At 43.2% G+C, this 26,954-nt stretch overlaps 1 protein-coding gene across 1 annotated transcript; it reads left to right on the top strand.

Moving 5' to 3' along the window:
- Nucleotides 1-2,907: 2,907 nt before the first annotated feature.
- On the top strand, nucleotides 2,908-25,267 carry alkbh3 (alkB homolog 3, alpha-ketoglutarate dependent dioxygenase). The gene is made up of 10 exons (XM_035790580.2): nucleotides 2,908-3,033; nucleotides 3,408-3,519; nucleotides 3,781-3,884; nucleotides 4,092-4,126; nucleotides 4,249-4,296; nucleotides 5,410-5,513; nucleotides 13,504-13,592; nucleotides 14,010-14,219; nucleotides 17,021-17,119; nucleotides 21,235-25,267. Exons 2-10 carry the CDS (start codon nucleotides 3,444-3,446, stop codon nucleotides 21,349-21,351), a joined length of 882 nt encoding a protein of 293 aa, XP_035646473.1. The 5' UTR covers nucleotides 2,908-3,033; nucleotides 3,408-3,443; the 3' UTR covers nucleotides 21,352-25,267.
- Nucleotides 25,268-26,954: the final 1,687 nt, after the last annotated feature.

Genomic DNA, 26,954 nt, shown 5'->3' with positions numbered 1-26,954 from the left:
TGGCTGCAGCAGTAACATGTGGAGAGTCTCTGAGCCTGTTGGTGCCTTCCTCAGGCACCGTTTCGAGTAGCTGTCCTGGATGGGTGGAAGTACGGTCCCGGTGATTTACCATGTTTTTATCAGCCGCCTTTAAGAAGTAGAGACGCTTTTGCGCCCTCTATACAAGAGTGGTGGTGTTGGTCTAGGACAAGTCCTCGGTGATGTGAATGCCGAGGAACTTAACTCGTGACTCCCCCTACTACAGTCCCATTGATATGGATCGGAGCATGTGACCTTCTCTGCTTCCTGAAGTCAACAATCAATCTCTTTGCTTTGCTGACGTTGAGGGAGCGGTTGTTGTGATGACACCACGATGCCATTTCACTTACCAACTCCCCATAGGCTCACTCGTAGTTGCTGGTTATCAGGCCTACAACCGTGATGTCGTCAGAACATGATACAGTAGAGGACTGAGGACATACCCCTGTGTTAGGTCAGTGTGGAGGGGGTGTTGCCAATCCTCACAGCCTGTGGTCTGCCCATCTGGAAGTCAAGGGTCGAGTTGTAAAGGGTGGTGTCCATACCCAGGGCTCTGAGCTTGGAGGGAACGATAGTGTTGAATGCTGAACTGTAGTCAGTAAACAACATTCTCACATAAGTGTTCCTCTTGTCCAGATACACTACATAGACAAAAGTATGAGGACACCTCTTCAAATGAGTGGAGTCAGCTACTTCAGCCACACCCGTTGCTGACAGGTGTAGAAAATCGTGCAACCAGCCACACAATCTCCATAGACAAACACTGGCAGTAGAATGGCCTTACTGAAGAGCTCAGGGACTTTCAACATGGCACTGTCATAGGATGCCACCTTTCCAACAAGTCAGTTCGTCAAATTTCTGCCCTGCTAGAGCTGTCCTGGTCAACGGTAAGTGCTGTTATTGTGAAGTGGAAACATCTAGGAGCAACAGCGACTCAGCCGCGAAGTGGTTGGCCACACAAGTTCACAGAACGGGACCGCAGACTGCTGAAACGCGTAGCCTGTAAAAATTGTCTGTCCTCGGTTGCAAGACTCACTACCGCATTCCAAACTGCCTCTGGAAGCAACGTCAGCACAATAACTGTTCATCAGGAGCTTCATGAAATGTGTCTCCATGGCCTAGCAGCCGCACACAAGCCTAAGTTCACTACGCGCAATGCCAAGCATCGGCTGGAGTGGTGTAAATCTCACTGCCATTGGACTCTGGAGCAGTGGAAATGCATTCTCTGGAGTAATGAATCACACTTCATCATCTGGCAGGCCAACAGACAAATCTGGGTTTGACAGGTGCCAGAAGAATGCTACCTGCCCGAATGCATAGTGCCAACTGTAAAGTTTGGTGGAGGAAGAATAATGGTCTGGTGCTGTTTTTCATGGTTTGGGCTAGGCCCCTTATTTCCAGTGAAGGTAAATCTTAACACTACAGGATACAATGACATTCTAGACAATTCTGTGCTTCCAACTTTGTGGAAACAGTTTGGGGAAGGCCTTTTCCTGTTTCAGCATGACAATGCCCACATGCACAAAACGAGGTCCATACAGAAACGGTTTGTCGAGATCGGTGGGGAAGAACATGACTGGCCTGCACAGGGCCCTGACTTCAACCCCATCTAACACCTTTGGGTGTCCGGAGATGGTTTCCGGTTTGCTGTTCATTTAAACCTGGGTATCGTCAACGTAGCAGTGAATGTTGATGTCATAACCTCTGAGCATTTGCCCAAGAGGGGGCATAGCATGTCAATTAAAAACAAGATAGACTCCGGGGCTGACCCCTGCGGGACGCTGCATGTGACTGATGGTGTCAATCTTTTTCTTGAAAAAATCTGAGACACAATTGCACTGCAAAGATGAGGCTGCAGGAGAGCATGAGATTGTAGGGTTGAAATGGTGGTTGATGGTATGTTACTGTCAATCATGGCAGAGATGAAGGCTGATTGTGCTGCTTTTAAGGCAGCAGGGTAGCTTGCCTAGTGGTCTTTATGACTCTGATGGGGAAGAGGTTCCCAAAACTATTTCATTTAAAGGGCTCCTCCAGTAAAATAAGAAACAAGCCAATAGGATTTGTGGAAAAGTGAACTTTCCTGACTCAAGAGTATTTCATAAATAAAAAGGGGTGGGGGAATCAACAATGAAATAGTCAGTTGACGTTCTGAGCGTTTCAATAACCTTGCCGTGACAGATTTGATGTGTTTTTTTAATGTTTTTTTTTCCCCCACTTTCCGAGCTATTGAATTTGATTAGGTCTTTGTACCCGCATAGCTTTCTGGTTACTCAGAGTAAACCTCTGGGTATTCAGGTACCTGAGAGTCAATCACATCAACTCAGTACCGGTACCCTGTGTATATAGCCAGGTTATAGTTACTCATTGTGTATTTATTCCTTGTGTTATTATTTTTCTATTTTTATACTATTTCAACTATTTCAACTATACTATTTTTTGGTTAATCTGAATTATTGGGAAGGGCCTTTAAGTAAGCATTTCACTGTTAGTCTACACCTGTTGTTTACGAAGCATGTCACAAATACAATTTGATTTGATTTGAAGTCAATAGGCTCAGTGAAATAGGCTCAGTGAAACCTGAGATATGAGTGGAGACAGATTGGAGAGACATCTGTCCAGGAGCTCAATGGAGCTGAGTACCGGCACCTAGTTCAAGTCAGGCTTTCAAGTGGGACATTTCATTATCTGATGGACATATGAACCAACCTACTGAGCAACAGCCTCGCAACGTCACATTCAGATGGGGAAAAGGTTGATGACACAAGACATGGGGTTAAATTTGCACTAATATATACATGTGATATATATGATATAACATCTGCAGCTTGAAATAGATAATACTACTTATTTTGGGACTACACTGTACAATTGTTGGACCGTTTAGGATTGCATAACTAAATAGGAACCGTTAAATTTTGTTGATGTTTCAGGGGGATTTTTTTTCGAGTAACACAGGGTAGAACTGTCAAATTTGATATGTGGATAGCTAGCTTTTAAATTGTTCTAATCCTGTTGGTAAGTAACAACAAGCAATAAGGTGATATTTAATACCAAAATATGTTGGAGACCATAGTCCATGTACTGATCTAGTGATACATTTCACTCAGGCTGTAAATTAGCACTATAAGTAACGTTACCAAGCTATGGACTCCAAATGGGTTGCCACAATGCTGCTATTCGCTTAGCTTGCTATATTGTAACGTTAGCTTGGTGGCTGAAAAAATCATGTCATTTATGCTATGCCTTTTTATTATACATTGTGTTTTGAAATGCATTTAAGCACAACCAGCTTGCTGGCTTCAGAGAACATGCAGTTTGATGTTGTTACACAAAGTTGGCCTCTGGGTGGCAGTATATGCGAACTAAATGTGACTGCTTGTTTCGACCAGTTTCAGACCTCCAATCGGTGTCCTCATCTTGATGTGATGTCGGATAAACGTCAGCGTGCAAGGGTCCAGGGCTCTTGGGCCAAACCACTGCCCAAACAACCACGTCCAACAGGTTTTCTCTCTGCCATGCAGACTAAATTAGACCAGGGCCCATATTCACAAAGCGATTCGGAATAGGCTGGGCTAGGATCAGTTTTTACCTTTCAGATGTTAATGATTAAGAAAGATTATATGGGTGGTGGGGCAGCTCTCCTACTCTGAGACACTTTGTGAAAACAAGTCCAACTCTCCTACTGTCATTTGAGAATTACATCCATGGTAATATACATGTTTTTAAATGGTCATATGGAAGCATATACATTTTCTTTGGCAGGAGCAATTCCTAATTCCAGCACTGTTGTGATACCAAGTGCCAATCCACCACCTGCTGGTTGGGGAGTGGGACAGCGGATGTTTGAGTATCAACAGCCCGCTAAGGTAAAAAAAAAGGAGTATTTGACTTTATTGTGTTAATTGTATTAATAAATAGATATTTTCCGAGAGAAGAAGTTTTGGATTTGAGGTGTCGCCATTGATGAGAGATTAAATCGGCCTTGGGCTGACAAGGATCAACTAATACATTTCCCTTTCTTTCTTTCTTTCTTTCTTTCTTTCTTTCTTTCTTTCTTTCTTTCCCTTGCTCAGCCAGTCAGAGATGTCCCTACGGAGAAGGTGATGGAGTGAGTAACTTGATCAAAAGTCATCTTCTCTACTCTACGTCATTAAAACAACCCCAAATTAAAAATGGTTAAGCCTAGTGGAAATATAACAACAATTCTTTACACATGCTCCTGTTCCACAGAATGGGGGGTGATTATGAGATCAGCCATGGTCCATCAGGAGTGTCAAGGTGAGTTCTAATTTACATTTACATTTAAGTCATTTAGCAGACGCTCTTATCCAGAGCGACTTACAAATTGGTGCATTCACCTTATGACATCCAGTGGAACAGCCACTTTACAATAGTGCATCTAAATCTTTTAAGGCGGGGGGGTGAGAAGGATTACTTTATCCTATCCTAGGTATTCCTTAAAGAGGTGGGGTTTCAGGTGTCTCCGGAAGGTGGTGATTGACTCCGCTGTCCTGGCGTCGTGAGGGAGTTTGTTCCACCATTGGGGAGCCAGAGCAGCGAACAGTTTTGACTGGGCTGAGCGGGAACTGTACTTCCTCAGTGGTAGGGAGGCGAGCAGGCCAGAGGTGGATGAACGCAGTGCCCTTGTTTGGGTGTAGGGCCTGATCAGAGCCTGGAGGTACTGAGGTGCCGTTCCCCTCACAGCTCCGTAGGCAAGCACCATGGTCTTGTAGCGGATGCGAGCTTCAACTGGAAGCCAGTGGAGAGAGCGGAGGAGCGGGGTGACGTGAGAGAACTTGGGATGGTTGAACACCAGACGGGCTGCGGCGTTCTGGATGAGTTGTAGGGGTTTAATGGCACAGGCAGGGAGCCCAGCCAACAGCGAGTTGCAGTAATCCAGACGGGAGATGACAAGTGCCTGGATTAGGACCTGCGCCGCTTCCTGTGTGAGGCAGGGTCGTACTCTGCGGATGTTGTAGAGCATGAACCTACAGGAACGGGCCACCGCCTTGATGTTAGTTGAGAACGACAGGGTGTTGTCCAGGATCACGCCAAGGTTCTTAGCGCTCTGGGAGGAGGACACAATGGAGTTGTCAACCGTGATGGCGAGATCATGGAACGGGCAGTTCTAATCTAATGCATAAGGAGGTCCAATAGACATGGGGTCAACCATATAAATGACAACAGGGGAACACCGTAGCAAAATGCTTCACAATGGAAAATCAAAATGTGCTTTTTAAAAATGTTTGGTTCAGACAATACCTCTCCATTTCAAACTGTTTCCTTCCATTTGTGTCTACTGAACACAACCCAGAATCTCAGTCAGCTACTGCCTTCCACCCACTTAACCCGTATGCTTCCCCATTCAACAATTCTCTACCCCCCCCCCAGACTGAGGCTGATCCATGGGTTCCTACCACCAGAGGAGGCTGACTGGGCCTTCAGTAAACTGCTAGCAGAGCTGCCTTGGTCTCAAAAGACTAACTACAGACAAGGTAGGTCGACAATAATGTCCCCAAGAATAGACCACAGACCATTACTGTACACTCAGCCTATAGATGTGAGCAAACTGAATTTTTTTTATTTTTATGGGTGCCATGTTGGCATTGGAAGTTTCTCCCAATTAGAATGTTATTGTCATGGAACGTTTGGTATCAATGTAAGATCGACCATCCCTGTACTGCTGATCCGGGATTCAATCTCGACAACACGTCCTATTCTCAAGCTAACGTGCTATTCATTGCCCTACCAAAACTATAGTTATCTACATAGCCGCCTTTACCCACCGTTCCTTCCCGTTTTCACCACATGACGAAAGGACTGGATCAGGACAAGTCTTCTCCAACCATAGGTCACAGAAGGAAAAGAGACAAGGAAGGACCATTTAAGTGGAATTGGAACCCAGCCCTGAATGAAGTTGCATCAGATTCCCTATTGGTCTCTCTGTTGGATTGAATCCAGCCACGTTCCATCATTGAGCAAGACACAACAACGCGAAGGAGGCGCATGACTCAAAACCATTAAGCCCAACAAGCATATGTAGGAAGAACATGGCCCAGCCACTGCCCCTCACATTGTGTCAACACGAGTCAATTGTGACATCTAGGTTCAAGAGGAAATAGAGGGGGTGCTACTGTTACACACACACACACACACACACACACACACACACACACACACACACACACACACACACACACACACACACACACACACACACACACACACACACACTATTTACACACACACACACTATTTGCACACACATACTACACACACACACACACACACACACTATATGCACACACATACACCCACTCCTCTTTATTAGACTTTCTGCACATTGACTCACTTTTTCCTACTCAAGCAAGACTCTAAATAGGCTCTACATGACTACGGTTGTGTTCCAAATAACACCCTATTCCCTAAAGAGTGCAATACTTTTGACCAGAGCCTTAGTGGCGTGTATTCATGGATGCCAATAATCCAAAGGCTAGCAGATGGCGATATTGATCTGGTATTGAGGGTTTTGTCTTACCGTCCAAACACATTGCATGCAGCTGGCAATACATTTGTATCCTAAAACATTCTCCAGTCAGGCTGCCACGGTGTTGATTTCCTCCTTAACTAGAGTTAATGGCTAGAAGAATTTGGAAAATATGCATACTTTTCTTTATGAAACACAATTTTCCGCCACCTTGCTAGTGGCTAATGCTACATCCCGATGTTGCGCCCTGTGTACAGCCAGGGGTAAACAACAGACTGCTGCAACTGGATTGGCTGAATGTGATAAGCAACATCCGGTACTAGCACTCCAAGGCATTTTAGTGGAAATTGCCATGGAATTTTCCGTGGTGGTGGAAAATTGTGTTTCATAAAGAAAGTTATGCAGATTTTCCCTGTTTATTATAACTGCCTTCTCGCCATTAAATCTAGTTAAGGAGGAAATGTTTAAGGTACAAATTGGTCCACGGGGATACGAGTGTATTGCTGGCTGCATACAATGCTTTTGGATGGTAAGATGGAAATGACTCTTGCCATCTGCAAGCCTTTTTGCTAGGATGCCAAGGGAAGCCAGGTTTTCCCCAAAATTTGACCAAGAAAGAAAGAAATAAAATAATTTATTAAGTTGCTCTGTGTATGACATTGTTGCTGCCCATAGCTTTAAATTCAATAGCAATGGAAGCCAGTGAGCATTTGGCCTCCCTTGATAAAAACAAAATATAAAAGAAAAGCCAATCAGCGTTGAGATGAACTGAGTGAGCTCAAAACTGAGTGCACCAAAAGAAAGTATCAAGGGAAGCCAGTTTGGGTTTGGCTTCACATCAAAAGTAAAACGTCATTGACGGAAACAACGTGAAGTGTTGCATCTCATTGTATTGTCCTCCGGTGGCTAGCTAGCTAAAATCTGCCCCTACCCTGAGAGGATGGAAGTTCAATATGTAGCTAGATGTACATTGTAGGCTCACATTAAGTAGCTGGCTCATCGTCAAAGCCTTTTAGCTAAGTAGCGTAGTCTAGGTCAACAAAAACAAAACTTGTGTAGGCTACTCTATACAGAGTCATAGACCGTTTTGCTAACTTGAAAGAGAGGACAATGGCATTGGCGTTCCTCAGTCTACAAGTAGGGTGACATGTTTTTTTCTACTTGAACGCATACATACATACATACACACACACATACATGCACGTGCACACAGATTTAATTTGAAAACGGTATTATGGACAGCCACATGATAATTAGCTTAAGTTGATTAGACAATTTGTTTTTTTGTATCTTTAAGTTGTCACGGTATAAGACTGAGCATAGGTGATTGGATTACATTTACATTTAAGTCATTTAGCAGACGCTCTTATCCAGAGCGACTTACAAATTGGTGCATTCACCTTATGACATCCAGTGGAACAGCCACTTTACAATAGTGCATCTAAATCTTTTAAGGGAGGGGGGGGGTGAGAAGGATTACTTTATCCTATCCTAGATATTCCTTAAAGAGGTGGGGTTTCAGGTGTCTCCGGAAGGTGGTGATTGACTCCGCTGTCCTGGCGTCGTGAGGGAGTGTGCTCCACCATTGGGGAGCCAGAGCAGCGAACAGTTTTGACTGGGCTGAGCGGGAACTGTACTTCCTCAGTGGTAGGGAGGCGAGCAGGCCAGAGGTGGATGAACGCAGTGCCCTTGTTTGGGTGTAGGGCCTGATCAGAGCCTGGAGGTACTGAGGTGCCGTTCCCCTCACAGCTCCGTAGGCAAGCACCATGGATGATGTTGAAATGGTGAGGAAAGACGTTTGCGGCAGCAGTCCTGTTTTTTTTTTGCGACTTGTAGTAATTCTGCAATGGTTCTAAATCAATAGTTGTTTAGTAGTCCGAAAATGTTGAAAACATTCAATTGTTGACCATGCTGTAGGTCATGGAACCGTTTGTTACATTCAATATTTGTTTTGTGGACTTCACTGGATAGATGTTGCTCTCAGGTTTTGTGATGAAACAAGCGTGTGGTTGAATTTATTCTGCCTACTGTGACTGTCTTCTAGTTGTCTCGCCCTTATGTAACAATGTTTCTTCCGTCCCGCTCCTCGCCCCAGCCTGGGCTTGAACCAGGGACCATTTGCTCACATCCTCAACTGCCTCCCGCGAAGCATCGTTACCTATCACTCCACAAAAGCCGCGGTCCTTGCAGAGCAAGGGAAACGACTACTTCAAGGACTCAGAGCGAGTAACGTCACCAATTGAAACACTACTTGGGCGCCCTGCTAACTAGTTAGCCACTTTACACCGGTTACACTTATACTGAACAAAAATCTAAACGCAACATGTAAAGTGTTGGTCCCATGTTTCACGAGCTGAAATAAAAAGTCCCAAAAGCTTATTTCTCAAAAATGTTGTGCACAAATTTGTTTATCCCTGTTAGTGAGCATTTCTCATTTGCCAAGATAATCCAACCACCTGACAGGTTTGGCATATCAAGAAGCTGATTGAACGCCATGATCATTACACCGGCGCACCTTGTGCTGGGGACAATAAAAGGCCACTCTAAAATGTGCAATTTTGTCACAACACAATGCCACAGACGTCTCAAGTTTTGAGGGAGCATGCAATTGGCATGCCCCCTGCCCAGTCATGTGAAATCCATAGATTAGGGCTTTTTCTTGTATGAATTGTAACTCAGTAAAATCATTGAAATTGCGTCATGCATGAGAGCATCAGCTGTTCCGGACGACTGTGTGATCACGCTCTCCGTAGCCGACGTGAGTAAGACTAATACACAAGGCTGCGGTGCCAGACGGATTACCAGGATGTGTGCTCCAGGCATGTGCTGAACAACTGGCAGCTGTCTTTACTGACATTTTCAACATGTCCCTGTTTTGAGTCTGTAATACCAACAGGCTTCAAGCAGACCACCATAGTCCCTGTGCCCAAGAACACAAAGGCAACCTGCCCAAATGACTACAGATCCGTAGCACTCACGTCCGTAGCCATGATGTGCTTTGAAAGGCTGGTAATGGCTCACATCAACACTATTATCCCAGAAACCCTAGACCCACTCCAATTTCCATACTGCCCAAACAGATCCACAGATGATGCAATCTCTATTGCACTCCACACTGCCTTTTCCCACCTGGACAAAAGGAACACCGGTGTGAGAATGACTTCATTGATTACAGCTCAGAGTTCAACACCATAGTACCCTCAAAGCTCGTCACCAAGCTAAGGATCCTGGGACTAAACACCTCCCTCTGCAACTGTATCCTGGACTTCATGACAGGCCACCCCCAGGTGGTGAGGGTAGGTAGCAACACATCTGCCACGCTGATCCTCAACACTGGAGCTCCCCAGGGGTGCGTGCTCAGTCCACTCCTGTACTCCCTGTTCACCCACGACTGCATGGCCAGGCACGACTCCAACACCATCATTAAGTTTGCTGACGACACAACAGAGCCTGATCACCGACAACGATGAGACAGCCTATAGGGAGGAGGTCAGAGACCTGGCCGGGTGGTGCCAGAATAACAACCTATCCCTCAATGTAACCAAGACCAAGGAGATTGTGGACTACAGGAAAAGGAGCACCGAGCACGTCCCCATTCTCATCGACGGGGCTGTAGTGGAGCAGGTTGAGAGCTTCAAGTTCCTTGGTGTCCACATCAACAACAAACTAGATTGGTCCAAACACTCCAAGACAGTCGTGAAGAGGGCACGACAAAGCCTATTCCCCCTCAGGAAACTAAAAAGATTTGGCATGGGTCCTGAGATCCTCAAAAGGTTTTACAGCTGCAACATTGAGTGTCCTGACCGGTTGCATCACTGCCTGGTACGGCAATTGCTCGGCCTCCGACCGCAAGGCACTTCAGAGGGTAGTGCATACTGCCCAGTACATCACTGGGGCAAAGCTGCCTGCCAACCAGGACCTCAACACCAGGCGGTGTCAGAGGAAGGCCCTAAAAATTCTCAAAGACCCCAGCCAACCCAGTCATAGACTGTTCTCTCTACTTGCATGGCAAGCGGTACCGGAGTGTCAAGTCTAGGACAAAAAGGCTTCTCAACAGTTTTTACCCCCAAGCCATAAGACTCCTGAACAGGTAATCAAATGGTTACCCGGACTATTTGCATTGTGTGCCCCGCCCCAACCCCTCTTTTACGCCGCTGCTACTCTCTCTGTAAATCTTATATGCATAGTCACTTTAACTATACATTCATGTACATACTAACTAAATTGGCCCGGACAACCAGTGCTCCCACACATTGGCTAACTGGGCTATCGGCATTGTGTCCCACCACCTGCCAACACCTCTTTTTACGCTTCTGCTACTCTCTGTTCATCATATATGCATAGTCACTTTAACGATACCTACATGTACATACTACCTCAATAAGCCTGACTAACAGGTATAAAGCCTTGCTACTTTTTTTTTTCAAATGTCTTTTTACTGTTTTATTTCTTTACTTACCTACACACACAACTTTTTTTTCCTCTACACTATTGGTTAGAGCCTGTAAGTAAGCATTTCACTGTAAGATCTACGTGACAAATAAACTTTGATTTGAAGTTGGATTCATATTTTTGTTCAGGAAATATCACGGTGGTGTATAAACTAACGGGTAATAGAGCAAACAACTTAATTATCGCAACACACCGGTTGTAATATGGCTTTTTTTCCTGGCTTGGCTTCCCGAATGAATTTACCCACGCACTGCTACTGGAACCATATGGGCCCTGTTCAAAAGTAGTGCACTGTGAACGGAATAGGGTGCCATTTGGGTTGCAAGCCCATGACCAACTAGAGTTTTGTTTATCCTTGTCCTGATATCATCCTTTTTTATGGGTACAGTGAAAGGTTTTGTTTTTAGCAATAATAAATGAAGTCATGTCTAAATATTTGCTTTGGGCCTAATGTATGAACTGTGAAGTCTCAACTTGAGGACCAGTGGGACGACGTTTTGGCTTTGTGACTGTTTTCTTTTATGAAATGCCCAAATGGAGCTCTTTGAGAAATGTATTAGTGCTTACTTCCATAGAAAAGAGCGATGGAGCAAGGTTTTATAAAGATGACCTGGGAACTGCAGGTTTACCACATTTGGGGTGGCTATTTCATGGTACAGAATAGTTTATGAAAATGTCTCCCTTGGAGTAAAACAAAGTAGTGGAAGGCACTTAGAACAATGACCACATTACTTTGCCCACACACTGCCAAATATGGATGCAAATGATGTTTTTTGGTAATTTCTCAAGAAACACACGCACAGTATCAGTCACAAGTTTGGACACCTACTCATTCAAGATTTTATCTTTATTTTCTACATTGTAGAATAATAGTGAAGACATCAAAATGATGAAACAACATATGGAATAATGTGGTAACCAAAAAATGTGTTAAACAAATCAAAATATATTTTATATTTGATATCCTTCAAAGTAGCCACCCTTTGCCTTGACAGCTTTGCACACTCTTGGCATTCTCTCAACCAGCTTCATGAGGAATGCATTTCCAACAGTCTTGAAGGAGTTCCCACATATGCTGAGCACTTTTTGTCTGCTTTTCCTTCACTCTGTGGTCCAACTCATCCCAAACCATCTCGATTGAATTGAGGTCGGGTGATTGTGGAGGCCACGTCATCTGATGCAGCACTCCATCACTCTCCTTGGTCAAATAGCCCTTACACAGCCTAGATGTGTGTTTTGGGTCATTGTCCGGTTGAAAAACAATGATAGTCCCACTAAGCGCAAACCAGATGGGATGGCGTCTCACTGCAGAATGCTGTGGTAGCCATGATGGTTAAGTGTGGCTTGAATTCTAAATAAATCACTGACAGTGTCACCAGCAAACCACCCCAAAACCATCACACCACTTCTTCCATGCTTCACAATGGGAACCACACATGCGGAGATCATCGGTTCACCTACTCTGAGTTTCACAAAGACATGGCGGTTGGAACCAAAAATCTCAAATTTGGACTCATCAGACTAAAGGACAGATTTCCACCTGTCTAATGTCTTTGCTCGTGTTTTTTGGCCCAAGCAAGTCCTCTGCTGCAGAGGATATGTTCATTAGAGGTAACTCTGGGTCTTCCTTTCCTGTGGCGGTCCTCATGAGAGAGAGTTTCATCAAATTTTCCACATTGACTGACCTTAATGTCTTAAACTAATGATGGACTGTCGTTTCTCTTTCCTTATTTGAGCAGACCTGGTCATTTACCAAATAGGTCTTCTGTCTTCTTGTCACAACACAACTGATTGGCTTAAATGCATTAAGAAGGAAAGAAATTTCACAAATTAAGTTAAGGCACACCTATTAATTGAAATGCATTCCAGGTGACTACCTCATGAAGCTGGTTGAGAGAATGCCAAGAGTGTGCAAAGCTGTCATCAAGGCAAAGGGTGGCTACTTTGAAGAATCTCAAATATATAAAATATATTTAGCTTTGTTAAACACTTTTTTTGGATACTACATGATTTCCATATGTGTTTTTTTATTGTTTTGATGTCTTTGCTAGTATTCTACAATGTAGAAAATAGTAAAAAATAAGGGAAAACCCTGGAATGAGTAGGTTTGACTTTTGACTGGTGCTGTATATATTTAAGTATACATCACCATTTACAATGACATTACTGGGACCTGAAATACAGTTTTGTTGTTTACTGTCCATATGTGTTCAACTTTATATCACTACACTATTTACTCTTGTCCCTGACAGAGCTCCAACTAGTCATGATTTCTCATTTTTGTCAAATTGCCTTGACGCAAATTTAGTACCAGTTTAGAGATGATTCACTTGGCCCTGACCGCCCAGCTCTATTGAGTCAACTAATTTCTGTGCGTGTGCAATGTACATGCACTACAGTAAGTGGTTTTGTGTGTGTGTGTGTGTGTGTGCGTGCGTGCGCGCCTGCACCTCAGTATGTACAGAAAATGTGCTTCTATCACTAGGGTCTATTCAAGAACACAGGTTATTCATGCAGTGTAACTGTATTGTCACTGTGTTGTATAGGTGAGGCCTACGAGGAGCCCAGGTTAACCTGCTGGTATGGAGAACTCCCTTACACGTATGCCCACTCTACTCTGGAGGCCAACGCACAGGTATGGTATATCCGCACCTCCTGCTGCATGACGGGAAAAGTGGAGCTGAATTGAACGAGCGTTGTGCCTGCTTGTAAAAGAGATTTGACCATTTCCTCATGTATTTCCCCTTCACCTCAACCACTTTTGCTCCTTACCATTTCTCTCGGACTCTTGCGTTCGCTCTACCTCACTCTTCTTGTTCCTCCTTTTTACTCTCCTCTGCCAATGTGTACACTAGTACTGCTCACACAACAGCAGCTTATCTATATACTTATTCCCTATCCCCTACTACCTCCCTAAGAAATGCTAAGCATGTAAATAATCAGTGAACATGGTGAAACACTGTTGAATAAAGGGCCTTATTAATATCTAACATGGTGCATAACCTTGTTCTCCCTCTTCGCCCTTCTCTCCCTCTCTCTCTCTCTCTCTCAGTGGCACCCGCTGCTGGTCACCCTGCGCTGCGCCGTAGAGAAGGCGAGTGGCCACCGTTTCAACTCACTGATGTGTAACCTGTATAGGAACTGCAAAGACAGCATCGGCTGGCACAGTGACGACGAGGCCGCGCTGGGCACCCGGCCCACCATCGCCTCCCTCAGCCTGGGAGACATGAGGGTGTTCAGCCTCCGCAAGCAGCCTGCACCGGTAAGACTGGGATCATGGGGGAGAGGGAGACAGAGGGATGAGAGACAGGCAGGGGGGGATATAAGGTCCACCATTGCCTCCCTCAGCCTGGTGGACATGAGGGTGGAGGGATGGGAGAGACAGAGGATATAAGGCCCACCATCGCCTCCCTCAGCCTGGTGGACATGAGGGTGGAGGGAGATGGAGGGATGGGAGAGACAGAGGATATAAGACCCACCATCGCCTCCCTCAGCCTGGTGGACATGAGGGTGGAGGGAGATGGAGGAATGGGAGAGACGGGATATAAGACCCACCATCGCCTCCCTCAGCCTGGTGGACATGAGTGTTCAGCTTCCACAAGCAGTCAACGCCTGTTAGAGGAGAGACAGAGGGACGGGTTACAATCATGTAGGGATGAGGTTTCGCTCTGTTTGGAGTACCCCCGAAATACCTCATATGTTGATTTTACCAGTAGGCCTATGTTCCTATGGGTCTTCCCAAGTACCCCCCATGGAAATGGAAAGTACTCACAGGGGTTCACGTATGAGCGGTGATTCTTCTGCCATTTCCATCCTTGGGCAGGCTGCCCAAGTCTTTTTTCGGGTTGCCTTAGTCCAAACAGTGTCAAAAAAAGAAAACATTTGTATTTATTTATTTTGGGGGGGGATGGAAAAACACTTTCAGTGTAAATGACTAAAACTAGATAGAAAGTATGTTTAAAAGATAATGGACCTATATTTTTTAAAGTAATATAATCTTTGAGAACTAACAATTACCAAAATAAAAAGTAGACAGTCACGGAGAACAAGACATTCCCTAAACCATTTAGCAGTATTCATTTTATGTTTGAGCAAAATGACATGATATTAGCCATGACAAATGCATAGTTTTAAATGTAAGATGTGTAGTATTGCAGGAAATGAGCTTTAAACTGCAAAAATCTTTTCTGCTTCATGGATAAATGTGTAGAATTGCAGGAAATTGACATAAAAATGCACAAATGTCTCTCCACCACCACAATGGGTGCCTCTAAAATGGTCTCAACGCCCACCACCCCAAGCCACCTTTTGAACCAGAAAAAGACCTATATGAAAGTAGTTTGCCAGTCTTGTCCATACAATGTTATTACCCAAATTTAAAAAATACTAGTTTACTGTATAATACTACAGTTTTAGTGTAAAATGATCAGTGGTGTAAAGCACTTAAGTAAAAAGACTTTACAGTACTGCTTAAGTCATTTTTTTAGGGTATCTGTACTTTACTATTTATATTTGACTACTTTTACTTCACTAAATTCCGAAATAATGTACTTTTTACTCCATACATTTTCCCTGACACCCAAAAGTACTCGTTACATTTTGAATGCTTAGCAAGACAGGAAAATGGTCTAATTCACACACTTCTCAAGCGAATATCCCTGGTCATCCCGAGTGTTACATGCTGACCATACGCGAGCATTGTTTTTTAGGAGCATATACCCACGTGGGTGATTGAAAGATGAACTTAGGTCTACACTCCGGTCGGTTGTAGTAATGCTGTAAATATGGTTGCCAACCGCCATATAAAGTCCAAAGAATGAGAAAGAAACCTGAAGGAAGGAGGAGAGATGACGAGAAACGAATTCGGTTTTATCTGTGGATTAATTGTCGGAGTTGAGAACCTTGTTAATGTCAGGTCAAATAACAACCCAATGTTTATGGGGCGGCAGCTTAGCCTAGTGGTTAGAGTGTTGGACTAGTAACCGGAAGGTTGCGAGTTCAAACCCCCGAGCTGACAAGGTACAATTCTGTTGTTCTGCCCCTGAACAGGCAGTTAACCACTGTTCCCAGGCCGTCATTGGGACGGGTTACAATCATGTAGGGATGAGGTTTCGCTCTGTATTTATACTTTTACTTTTGATACTTAAGTATATTTTAGCAATTTATTTACTTTTTGTACTTAAGTATATTTAAAACCAAATACATTTAGATTTACTCAAGTAGTATTTTACTGGATTACTTTTACTTGAGTACATTTTCTGTTATCTTTGTTTTTACTCAAGTATGATGTACTTGTGTAATGTCCGCAAATCACGACACTTTTTTAAACTATAGTAAATACTACCGTGTTTAATTTGCATATAAGGTACCCTGTCCATTCCCCTCACGCATATCCCAATTTGTGCCACCCATAGTTGAGAAACCTACATGCCAAGTATAGACCATGTATTGTGTTCCCTACAGGTTACAGTAAAGAACAGACGCTCAGACTCCAGTCCTACCTACAAGTTATGAAACATTTGCTCTTTTACTCTTTCTCCAAGTTTCCTCAAGGAGAAAGCCTGCACTTCAATGTCAAAGATAATAAAACAAAAACACTATAGTAAATACTACAGTATATTACAATCCGCCACAATCCATGAAAACACTACATTAATTACTTTAGTATACAATACAGTTCTTTTACTACAGTATTTACAATATAGTTAACTGTAAATACTACAGAACACTAACAGTATTAACTCTAATATTTTTGCCTGACTTAAGTCTTTAGTCCCCAAAGACACTGCAGTTAATACTGTTAGTATTTACTGTAATATACCGTAGTATTTCTTTTCATGTGGGTACATCAGTGTTTATATTCAGCTACTTTCTAACTAGGTGGTAACACTCCTCCATCGTAATGTAGATGAACTGTGCTAGTTGTGTAAGTATACAGAGGTGATATGTGGTGATAGTTTGTACCCTTGACTCAGTATTTGTGTGTGTGTGTGTACATTTGTGTGTGTGTGTGTGTGTGTGTGTGTGTGTGTGTGTGTGTGTGTGTGTGTGTGTGTGTGTCAGGAGGAGGACGGGGATTACACTTATGTGGAGAGGCTGCGGATCCCTCTAACTCACGGCACTCTCCTGATGATGGAAGGAGCCACTCAGGATGACTGGCAGGTAAGCCCGGGTAATCAAATACAGGGACACACCCTAACTACACCATCTACAGGTAACTGCCAAAATAAAGGAAACTAACAGTTTTCTTAATAGGGCGTTGGGCCACCACGAACTGACAGTGTCAGTTACTCTATTGGAAGGATGTGACACCATTCTACCACGAGGAATCCTGTCATTTGGTGTTTTGTTGATGGTGGTGGAATACGCTGTCTCAGGCGCTGCTCCAGGATCTCCCATAAGTGTTAAATTGGGTTGAGATCTGGTGACTGAGCCGGCATGGCCATGACATATGGTTAACATTGTTTTCATGCTCATCAAACCATTGTTCCACTCATGCCCGTTGGATGGGAGCATTGTCTTCTTATGTGGGGAGCCAAAAATAATGGCCTGCCCATCATTTTTATACATGACCCTAAGCATGATGGGATGTAAATTGCTTAAATAACTCCGGGACCACACCTGTGTGAAAGCAACTGCTTTCAATATACTTTGTATCCGTCATTTACTCAAGTGTTTCCAATATTTTTAACTTGTGTGTCCCACACAGGATGACTTGCAGGTAAGCCAGGCCAATCAAACACAGGGACACGCCCCAACAACACCAGGTTGTGTTCATTAGGCCACGCAATGGAAAACATTTAAAAACAGAAAACAAAAGTAATTTTTGCATTGTGTGGGTATATATGTGTGTGTATAGTACATATCTCCAACCACACAGTACCAATATACACATTAAATATATTACATTTTGTTGTCAAGTTACACACATTAATTAGTTTAGTTTATATTTATTAGGGATATTTCTTATTCACAATTTACATTTCACAAATACATATTGACAATTGAGTTAGCTAGCTTTAAAGCTCACGTTCATTTATAGATCATGGTCCCCCAAGAACAAATGACCGAACATGTACAGTACCAGTCAGAATTTTGGACACACCTACTCATTACAGGGTTTTTCTTTATTTTTACTTTTTTCTACGGTGTAGAATAATAGTGACGATATCAAAACTGTGTGTGAAGTAGTAACCAAAAAAGTGTTACACAAATCAAAGTATATTTTATATTTCATATTCTTCAAAGTAGCTGCCCTTTGCCTTGATGATAGCTTTGCACACTCTTGGCATTCTCTCAACCAGCTTAAGCTGCAATGCTTTTCCAAAAGCCTTGAAGGAGTTCCCACATATGCTGAGCACTTGTAGGCTGCTGATCCTTCACTCTGCAGTCCAGCTCATCCCAACCATCTCAATTGGATTGAGGTCGGGTGATTGTGGAGGCCACATCATCTGATGCAGCACTCCATCACTCTCCTTGGTCAAATAGCTCTTAGACAGCCTGGAGGTGAGATGGGTCATTGTCCTGTTGAAAAACGCAAACCAGATGGGATGGCGTATCACTGCAGAATGCTGTGGTAGCCACGCTGGGTAAGTGTGCCTTGAATTCTAAATAAATCACTGACAGTTTCACCAGCAAAGCACCATCACACCTCCTACATGCTTCACAGTGGGAACCACACATGCGGAGATCATCGGTTCACCTACTCTGAGTTTCACAAAGACATGGTGGTTGGAACCAAAAATCTCAAATTTGGACTCATCAGACTAAAGGACAGATTTCCACCGGTCTAATGTCCATTGCTCGTGTTTCTTGGCCCAAGCAAGTCTCTTCTTCTTATTGGTGTCCTTTAGTAGTGGTTTCTTTGCAGCAATTCGACCATGAAGGCCTGATTCACACAGTCTCCTCTGAACCGTTGATGTTGAGATCTTTCTCCTACTCGAACTCTGTGACGCATTTATTTGGGCTGCAATTTCTGAGGCTGGTAACTAATGAACGTATCCTCTGCAGCAGAAGTAACTCTGGGTCTTCCTTTCCTGTGGCGGTCCTCATGAGAGCCAGTTTCATCATAGAGCTTGATGGTTTTTGCGACTGCACTTGAAGAAACTTTCAAAGTTCTGGACATTTTCCGTATTGACTGACCTTCATGTCTTAAAGTAATGATGGGTTGTCATTTCTCTTTGCTTATTTGAGCTGTTCTTGCCATGATATGGACTTGGTCTTTTACCAAATAGGGCTATCTTCTGTATACCACCCCTACCTTGTCACAACACAACTGATTGGCTTAAGGCACACTTGTTAATTGAAATGCATTCCAGGTGACTACCTCATGAAGCTGGCTGAGAGAATTCCGAGAGTCTGCAAAGCTGTGACCAAGGCCAAAGGGTGGCTACTTTGAAGAATCTCAAATATAACATACTTTGATTTGATTCCATATGTGTTATTTCATAGTTCATACAATGTAGAAAATAGTCAAAATAGAAACCCTTGAATGAGTAGGTGTCCACACTTTTGACTGGTAGTGTAGCTTGCCTGTCCCTGGCGCAGAAAGGTTGAGAAACACTGATCTAAGCCAATAAAGTGTTTTGGTATTCAAAATCATATTCTATCGACCTTGCCAGGAACAACAACAACCCAGTTAGCCGACTGCTAGTGCTAGCGACCATGCGTGTTGCGATCTAATCACATGGTATGTCATAACAGGCTTTAGTCCTAGTGGGTTATGAGTCATCAGCCAACAGCAAATACTTTTTCTAAAGTAAAGAACATTGTCTGTCTCGCTCTGTCTTGCCGAGCTTTTCTATCAGACGAGAGAGAGAGAGAGAGAGAGAGAGAGAGAGAGAGAGAGAGAGAGAGAGAGAGAGAGAGAGAGAGAGAGAGAGAGAGAGAGAGAGAGAGAGAGAGAGAGAGAGAGAGAGAGAGAGAGAGATGGGGAGAGATGGGGAGAGAGAGAGATGGAGAAAGAGAGAGATGGGGAGAGAGAGAGAGTGTCTAGACTACCTCCATACACTTCCAGTGACCTGAAACGATAGAACAGTGTCTGCAGTTTTATAACCCTAGCCCCCATAACAAACTGCACTTATTTAGGACTGTTACGGTTATGCCATTTCCCTATTATACACAAAGAATGCTGTGTGACGGAAAGTAAAGTCAGAGAGCTCCCAGACAGATTGACAGCCAGACCGAGGGATTTGATAGGGAGTGTGATGGGGAAGGAAAAATTATGTCAGAGATTTAATGATAGCAATTTATTTGCTCTCGGGGACCAGCGTGTGTTTGTGTGTGTGTGAGAGTGTGCGCACTTGTCTGTGGTCATCTGCGGATGTCATAGGTGTATGTGTGGATGACTGTGTGTGTCTTCGGGTCGGATCACACCGCCGGACCGTCTGTCTCCGTCACTAGGACGGTAGGAGCTATTTATCCTGTCAAGACAGTGGAGTCTTCCAATCCTGCTGGACCCCATGTTCTCCCGCTCCACAGTCAGTTCCCGTAGTTTCCTGGCCCCAACACTGGACCCTAGAGAAGTGCCACTTGAAAGACCCACTCCTTCATTTAAAGAGAGCGAGAGAAAAACATGTTCAGACACACAAAAAAAAAGGTCCGCTGCGTTTTATGGCAACATCTGACTGGAGTCCCGTCCCAGAGAATTCAGGAAAGTACACATTGGATTGCCGTAGTTAGTCTGGCCCCCCCACCTTGCCCCCCACTTACTCAAGCTGCTTTTCACACAAAACCACCCAGCGCTTAGTTAATTCGCCATCTGTTTGAAACAGACACTAAATATTTAGACTGGGACGTAGATCCTTGTTGTGTAACCGCTGCGATAACTCTTCCCCCCCGTCTAAATCCGGACTGAGCGGTTGTCTTCGCCAAGACTCGTTCCCTGGCGACAGTTTTTAGATTAACAACGAACAGTGTATCTGATTTTGGTTGAAGTTGGAGGTGAGAAGTGGGACTATGTCTGCCAAGTCACTAGTGAGACATGTTGTGTGTGTGTGTGTGTGTGTGTGTGAGGGAGAGAGAATGAAATAGTCTCCTGTCTCTGATACAAGGCCAAGGAGCAGTAGGACAAAGGACTGATGTTACTGTCTGTCTGTGTTGCACACAGTGTGTGCATGTGTTTTGTCTGTGGACTTAACTGCACTATGGGAAGGCTCCTTAAAGTGACGGTGGTTTAAAACAGGGAAAACCAACATAGTGGAGGCACTTGACTAACGCTGTTCAGTGACGTCTCTCTAATACACAGCACTGTTATATGCTTTTGTTGTCCTCGACAGCATTCAGTGGCCAAAGAGTACCACGACCGAGGGCCTCGCATCAACCTGACCTTCCGCACCATGTACCCAGAGCATGAGGGACCGAGACCAAGAGCCAGACTACCACCCCAACACTAAACACACTGTCCTTCACACTCTGGGTGGAGGAGGACATGACCTCGGCCCTTGATGGACATCGTTAAATACACTTTATGGGATAGTGAGGAAGACGAGTGTTGACATCAGGAGAAAATACAAGCTTAAAACCACCTGACAAGATTTGTAAGGAGTTGTCAACGTCTACAGTTATTCTCACTAAATATGTGGAGAGCAATGTTGTTGTTTCATTGCATCATACGGTAGATTTTGCCTTAAATATATATCCCTTAACGGATTAGTTTGACACCTATAGTTTCTGTGGACTGGACTCACGGGGGTCAAGTTCTCTGAAGGCCTTATGAAGTTAAAAATATATGTTTGAATAATTTGTCCACATTTATTTATTTGAGAAGACTAATCAGGAAAAGTAAAAGATGGAGTTTTGGCCTTCTACCTGGTTGCCTTTTATTTCATATTTCTTTGGCGTCACGTTTAGCTTTTGTTTAATTAGATATTCTATTTACAATTACAAGTCATAATTTAATACCCCTTGGCCTTTCGAGAGAACATCCCAGCTATATAAAATGTGAATGAACAACTACAGTGACCAAGTTGACCAAATTATAGCCCCGTTTTATTTTGTAACACTAAAGGATGGAGCTGTTGTGTTGAATGTTTGGTAAATTAAAAACAGAGCGAGAGAATCATAAATGTTCTATTTTTTTATTGGTCACATACACATATTTAGCAGACGTTATTGTGGCTGTAGTGAAATGGTTAGCTTGCAGACGTTTGAAGAGATCTCTCACTGTCATTATCACCGTGTATAAGGAGGAGAAACCCGTTGGTAGCGGTTCTGCCTTCTGTTTGCAACCTTTTCATTCCATTCCATTTCATTTTAAATGCCTTCATTTCATTTTCGGGTATTTTCAAGGCCATTTTATAATGCATTACCAAGACACATACCCAACAGTGTGTTCTGGAGTAAGCTCGTACCGCGATAATATCTTATTCAACAGCCGAGTGGTTACATGGTTATAGCCATCACACCCATCACCTCACCCTCGATATGTAGAAGTCCCATTTGAGTGCCTGTGAAGTTTTATGTAGAGATAAATTAGCCTCAGTCCTCCTCACACACGTCACAGCTTGGACCTGATACTGAGAGAGTCACGGCCCCACACTAACGTGATACAGGTAGCTGCCAAAATAAAGGAAACACTCCACACACACACAAAGCGTCTTAAAAGGGTGTTGGGCCACCACGAGCCGCGGGAACAGCTTCAATGGGCCTTGGCATAGATTCGACAAGTATCTGGGACTCAATTGGAGGGATGCAACGCCTTTCTTCCCCAAGAAGTTCCATCAATTGGTGTTTTGGTGGAAAACCCTGTCTCAGGTGCTGCTCCAGAATCCCCCATAAGTGTTCAATTGGGGTGAAATCTGGTGACCGAGACACACACCCTTTAAACCCCCTATGCTCCTCTTGAGACCCTTGTTTCAAAGTCACTGAGATCTCTTCTACCAATGGTAGCCAAAATAATGGGCAATTGGGCCATTTTTTACATGACCCTAAGCATGATGGGATTTTAATTGCTTAATTAGCTCACGAACCACACGTTTGTTTTGGCAGTTACCTGTATATTCAGTACCATGGGGAAAGTTTCCCCTTCATGACCGTGGACCATGGAGGGCTCCCTCTCCCCTTGTAACTACAGTAGCCTATTTCATTACCCCCAACCTCAGCAGAATGTCTCCTCTTAATTTGGTTATCCATCTGGTTCATTTGTGTTGACATGCAAATGTACGTAAGGTAATACTCATTTCAACCACGCGCCTGAATGTTGGAGAGAGAAACGTATGTTATTAAATGGGACGTAAGTTTGAATTTATTTAACGAAAGCTGTTAAATCTCAGTAATACATGTACTTTTTTGTAACACACTGAAAGGGGCATTCGGTCCATATATATATTTTTTATACAGTTTCACGTTCAAGATATCAGTGTCTTCTTCCCCAAAAGGCAAGCAAGAGCAAACAGTCTGATGGCCTGCTGTTAGGATATCGTTGAGTCTTGTACAGTGTGTGAAATTTTACGGTTGACTGATGAGAATTTTGGTTTTGAATGGACCTCTCCATGCAGATGCACTACTATATGTTTATATATAGACACGACCTCAATCTCTGGCTACTAGGTTACATCAACATGTCAAAGCACGTAATCCAGTCATACCACAGCAGCTCAGGTCATTAGAAGATGTATTTATTAATAAGTATTAGTAAGATATCTATTGCCGGCATCATTGCAAACAGAAGCTCTCCTTGTGCCAGAGTTTTTAGACCAGGGCCATGTTCATGAGGGCCCAATGTTTTAACGCGTTCTGCAATAGAAAATGAAAATGAGTTCAGGTCTCAACAACCCCGTTTCAGTCAGTTCTCTTCTGTTGGATGTCTAATGAATACACCCCAGGTTCATGTTCATTAGGGCACCTGTTTTGCAATGGAAAATGAAAACCAGCTTATCTTCATTTCACCCCGTTTTGTTTTGTGCATACTGAACAAGACCCTGTGCTCTGGTTGGAGGGGTGCATCTCAATAATCCTCGTCTTCTCTCCTCCTCCGCCACTGATAGAAAAGATCTGGACAAGTGAAATCCTGCAATGTCCTGCAGGAACTAGCATCCATCAGATTGCTTCGAAAAAAAATATGTTGCTTATGCTTTGAAAGAGAGGAGAAAAAGAAACACCATGATATGAGGGTGATAAACTTCAAGGTGTTGACACTGGTGAACCACATTGGCTGTGACTTATCCGAAGCTTCACTTTCTTAGGCTACTGTTGCCGCCAGTGTAGAGACTTAAGACTTTTCAGTTTAAACTAGTTTCAGTTGTAGTATAAACTGCCCGGCCTGGGCCCTCGCCCGTGAGTTCTTCTCCCATAGTGGTTTGTTGACTCATTTAATGAAGGTAATAATGTGTTCTCAAACACTTAATGGGCAGTGGCACCCCAATCACTACCCAGTGCCTCCTCCCCTTTATTCCTCTGGGACTGACCTGGAAGGGAGAGGAGGAGGAGGAGGAGGAGGAGGAGAAGGAGAGGTTGTATTCAGTTTGCTCTCCTGTCAGACAGATGCACGGTACATTTGGAGAGTCACACTGTGGGTTCAGTGGGCGCCACCTTGGCACCTTCACTTTGCAACGAACATCCCTTGAAGAATAATTGTTCTGTGTGAAGCACGTACATGCGTGGGTGGCTAGCACGGGGATGTTGTGTAACAGGTTAAAGCCCCTTGGTTGAGCAGGGATGTGTGTGTGTGTGTGTGTGTGTGTGTGTGTGTGTGTGTGTGTGTGTGTGGAGCTAACCCTGGCCAGCCCACACGGTGGTGGGACTATTTGTTCCTAGAGAGAGAGGTTGAAGGTGGAACTCTTGTGTACAAATGGATAGGGATAGTGTTTGTGGGTAAAGCGCTTGTATACCGCTCTTGTTTGAGAATACAATTTCTAACAAAGATATCTACATACATTTCCGGATGTCGTGTATCCCTAGAAATAATCCAAATTTGTCCGAATTTAAAACATAGCGTATCCCCACCTTGGTGGTAAGATTTTCCACGTCTACAATGTATATTCTGAATGAAACATTACCGTCACGTTTTTAAAAGAATGCATGATCTTGAGTTCTTATGCATGACAAACTGCTCAAATACTATGCATATTACTGACAAAAATGTCATCATAATTTGTATGGGGTATGTTGAGCCAAATGGAACCGTGGCACAATTTATCCCAAAGCAACCATTTTGACTATATCAGCCCACACAGCTACAAGGATGCACGTTCATGCTAGGTTTTTAAGACCTAATATTGAAGCTGATGTATGAAAGTCTAAAAACAATCTACTTTGGTTTAGAACAAGCGTCACGAAATCTATAGCACAATAAATATATTTGAAAATACATTCAATTGTGGTTTATTGCGTCACAGCCGACACGACCTCTTCCTACATATTTGGTCACATGATTCATTTTGTGTATGGTTTCCTAGAAACAAGGTGGCTAAACTAACCCTTTGGCATGACTTACCCCCACTCTCCCCTATATATGGGCTTTAAAGTTCCTAGACAGGAAATGTAATATCTCTAAAACGTTCCATTCCTGTTTCCATTTCCATTATACTCTACTGACACGCTAAAATAAGTAAGTATATAGGCTTACAGCAAATTGTATTGCACCCCCTTACAGTAAATGTAAAAATATATATAGGCTCAAACATTGAAGCATATTTATTTTAGCATCACTTATGTTTTTTTAAATTCTTTGGAACATATTGCATTTATATACATAGTTGACATGTTTATGTTCGAACGGGACAAATCCAATTTCTCATCTCTTGAGCACTTTGAAACCCTACCTTCCAGTATCTCCCTGGCTTTTTGAGCTTTATCTATTCCTTGTCGATGTTTCCTCTTGGTATTGGAAAGGTTTTTTGGCATGTGAACAGAAACTTCATGCGGATAATTACTACGTTAGCCGCTGTGTGCTAGCCCCTGATCCCGACACCTGTTATTACAAGCCCGGAAATGGGTCCTTGTGGTATCGCGTGTTAGCCACGGGAGCCACTGGATTCCCAAATAGTCTGGACTCACCCACATGAAAAGGATACTATAGAGTACTATGTTATAAATACTGTAGTAGTCACTGTAGTGTTTTTGTGGACATTACTGTAGTACTCTGGTATTTACTGTAGTATACTGCAGTATTTACAGTTAACTACAGTATAAATACTGTAATAACAATTTATGCTATAGTAATTGTTTTTGCGGATTGTAGTATGTTGTAGTATTTGTTGTTGTGTTGTGTTTCTGGGGATGTTACTGTAGTATTTACTGTAGTATTTTAATTTTTTTTATCTTTGACATAAGTGGACGTTTTCTCCCTCATGAAACCTACTGGAGAAATACTAAAATACTTTATACAAGTACATTCTACATAACCTGTAGGTAAGTAGGACTGGGGTCTTAATGAATAGTTCAGAGCTTCTGCTCTTTTCTGTAACTTGTAGGGAACACAATATGGTCTATTCTTAGCATGTAGGTTCCTCTCTTATGGGTGGCAGAAATTGGGATATGGGGGAATGGAATGGGCAGGGTATATACACATTAAAAACTGTAATATTTACCATAAATTCTACAGTATACTACAACATTCTATAGTAAGTACTACACATGATCAAGGGATACCACAGTGTGTAGTATAGTATACTACAGTTTCCTATATAATTCTAGAATAAGTACTGTTGTATTCTATAGTAAACTAGTATTTTTTATTGTGGGCAGCCCAGTGACTTTACTGTTAATGCTATTACAGTAGTCTGTGACGTGTATTGTGCTATCACTGGTCTTCACGGACAGAAATGTCCCTCACAAGGTAATCTCTGAACCCAGAAACAAGGCCTACTTTTCATTAGAAACAGTTCACGTGATAAGGCTCATGTTTGCTTCTAAGATAGGGTCTTCGAAAGCTTGCGTCAAACAGGAATTATGCTAAAGTGCTATTGTTTACTGATTTATATTCGTGCTTTAGCCAACTTGTCGTTGCCTTGACAATCAACTATGCAACACTGTTGAGAGCACTGAGGAGATGCAT

The sequence above is a fragment of the Oncorhynchus keta genome, chromosome 17 (assembly GCF_023373465.1).
Source record: "Oncorhynchus keta strain PuntledgeMale-10-30-2019 chromosome 17, Oket_V2, whole genome shotgun sequence".
Classification (NCBI taxonomy): domain Eukaryota; kingdom Metazoa; phylum Chordata; class Actinopteri; order Salmoniformes; family Salmonidae; genus Oncorhynchus; species Oncorhynchus keta.
Note: the sequence above shows the minus strand (reverse complement) of the source record. Positions and strands in the feature narration are given on the sequence as shown.

Excerpts from the sequence above, each read along its gene's own strand:
- alkbh3 (XM_035790580.2), top strand. The coding sequence starts at position 3,444 with ATGTCGGATAAACGTCAGCGTGCAAGGGTCCAGGGCTCTTGGGCCAAA. Across the intron at positions 4,297-5,409 it reads GGTCCATCAGGAGTGTCAAG|ACTGAGGCTGATCCATGGGT; the intron begins GTGAGTTCTAAT and ends CCCCCCCCCCAG. Across the intron at positions 5,514-13,503 it reads AAAGACTAACTACAGACAAG|GTGAGGCCTACGAGGAGCCC; the intron begins GTAGGTCGACAA and ends TGTGTTGTATAG.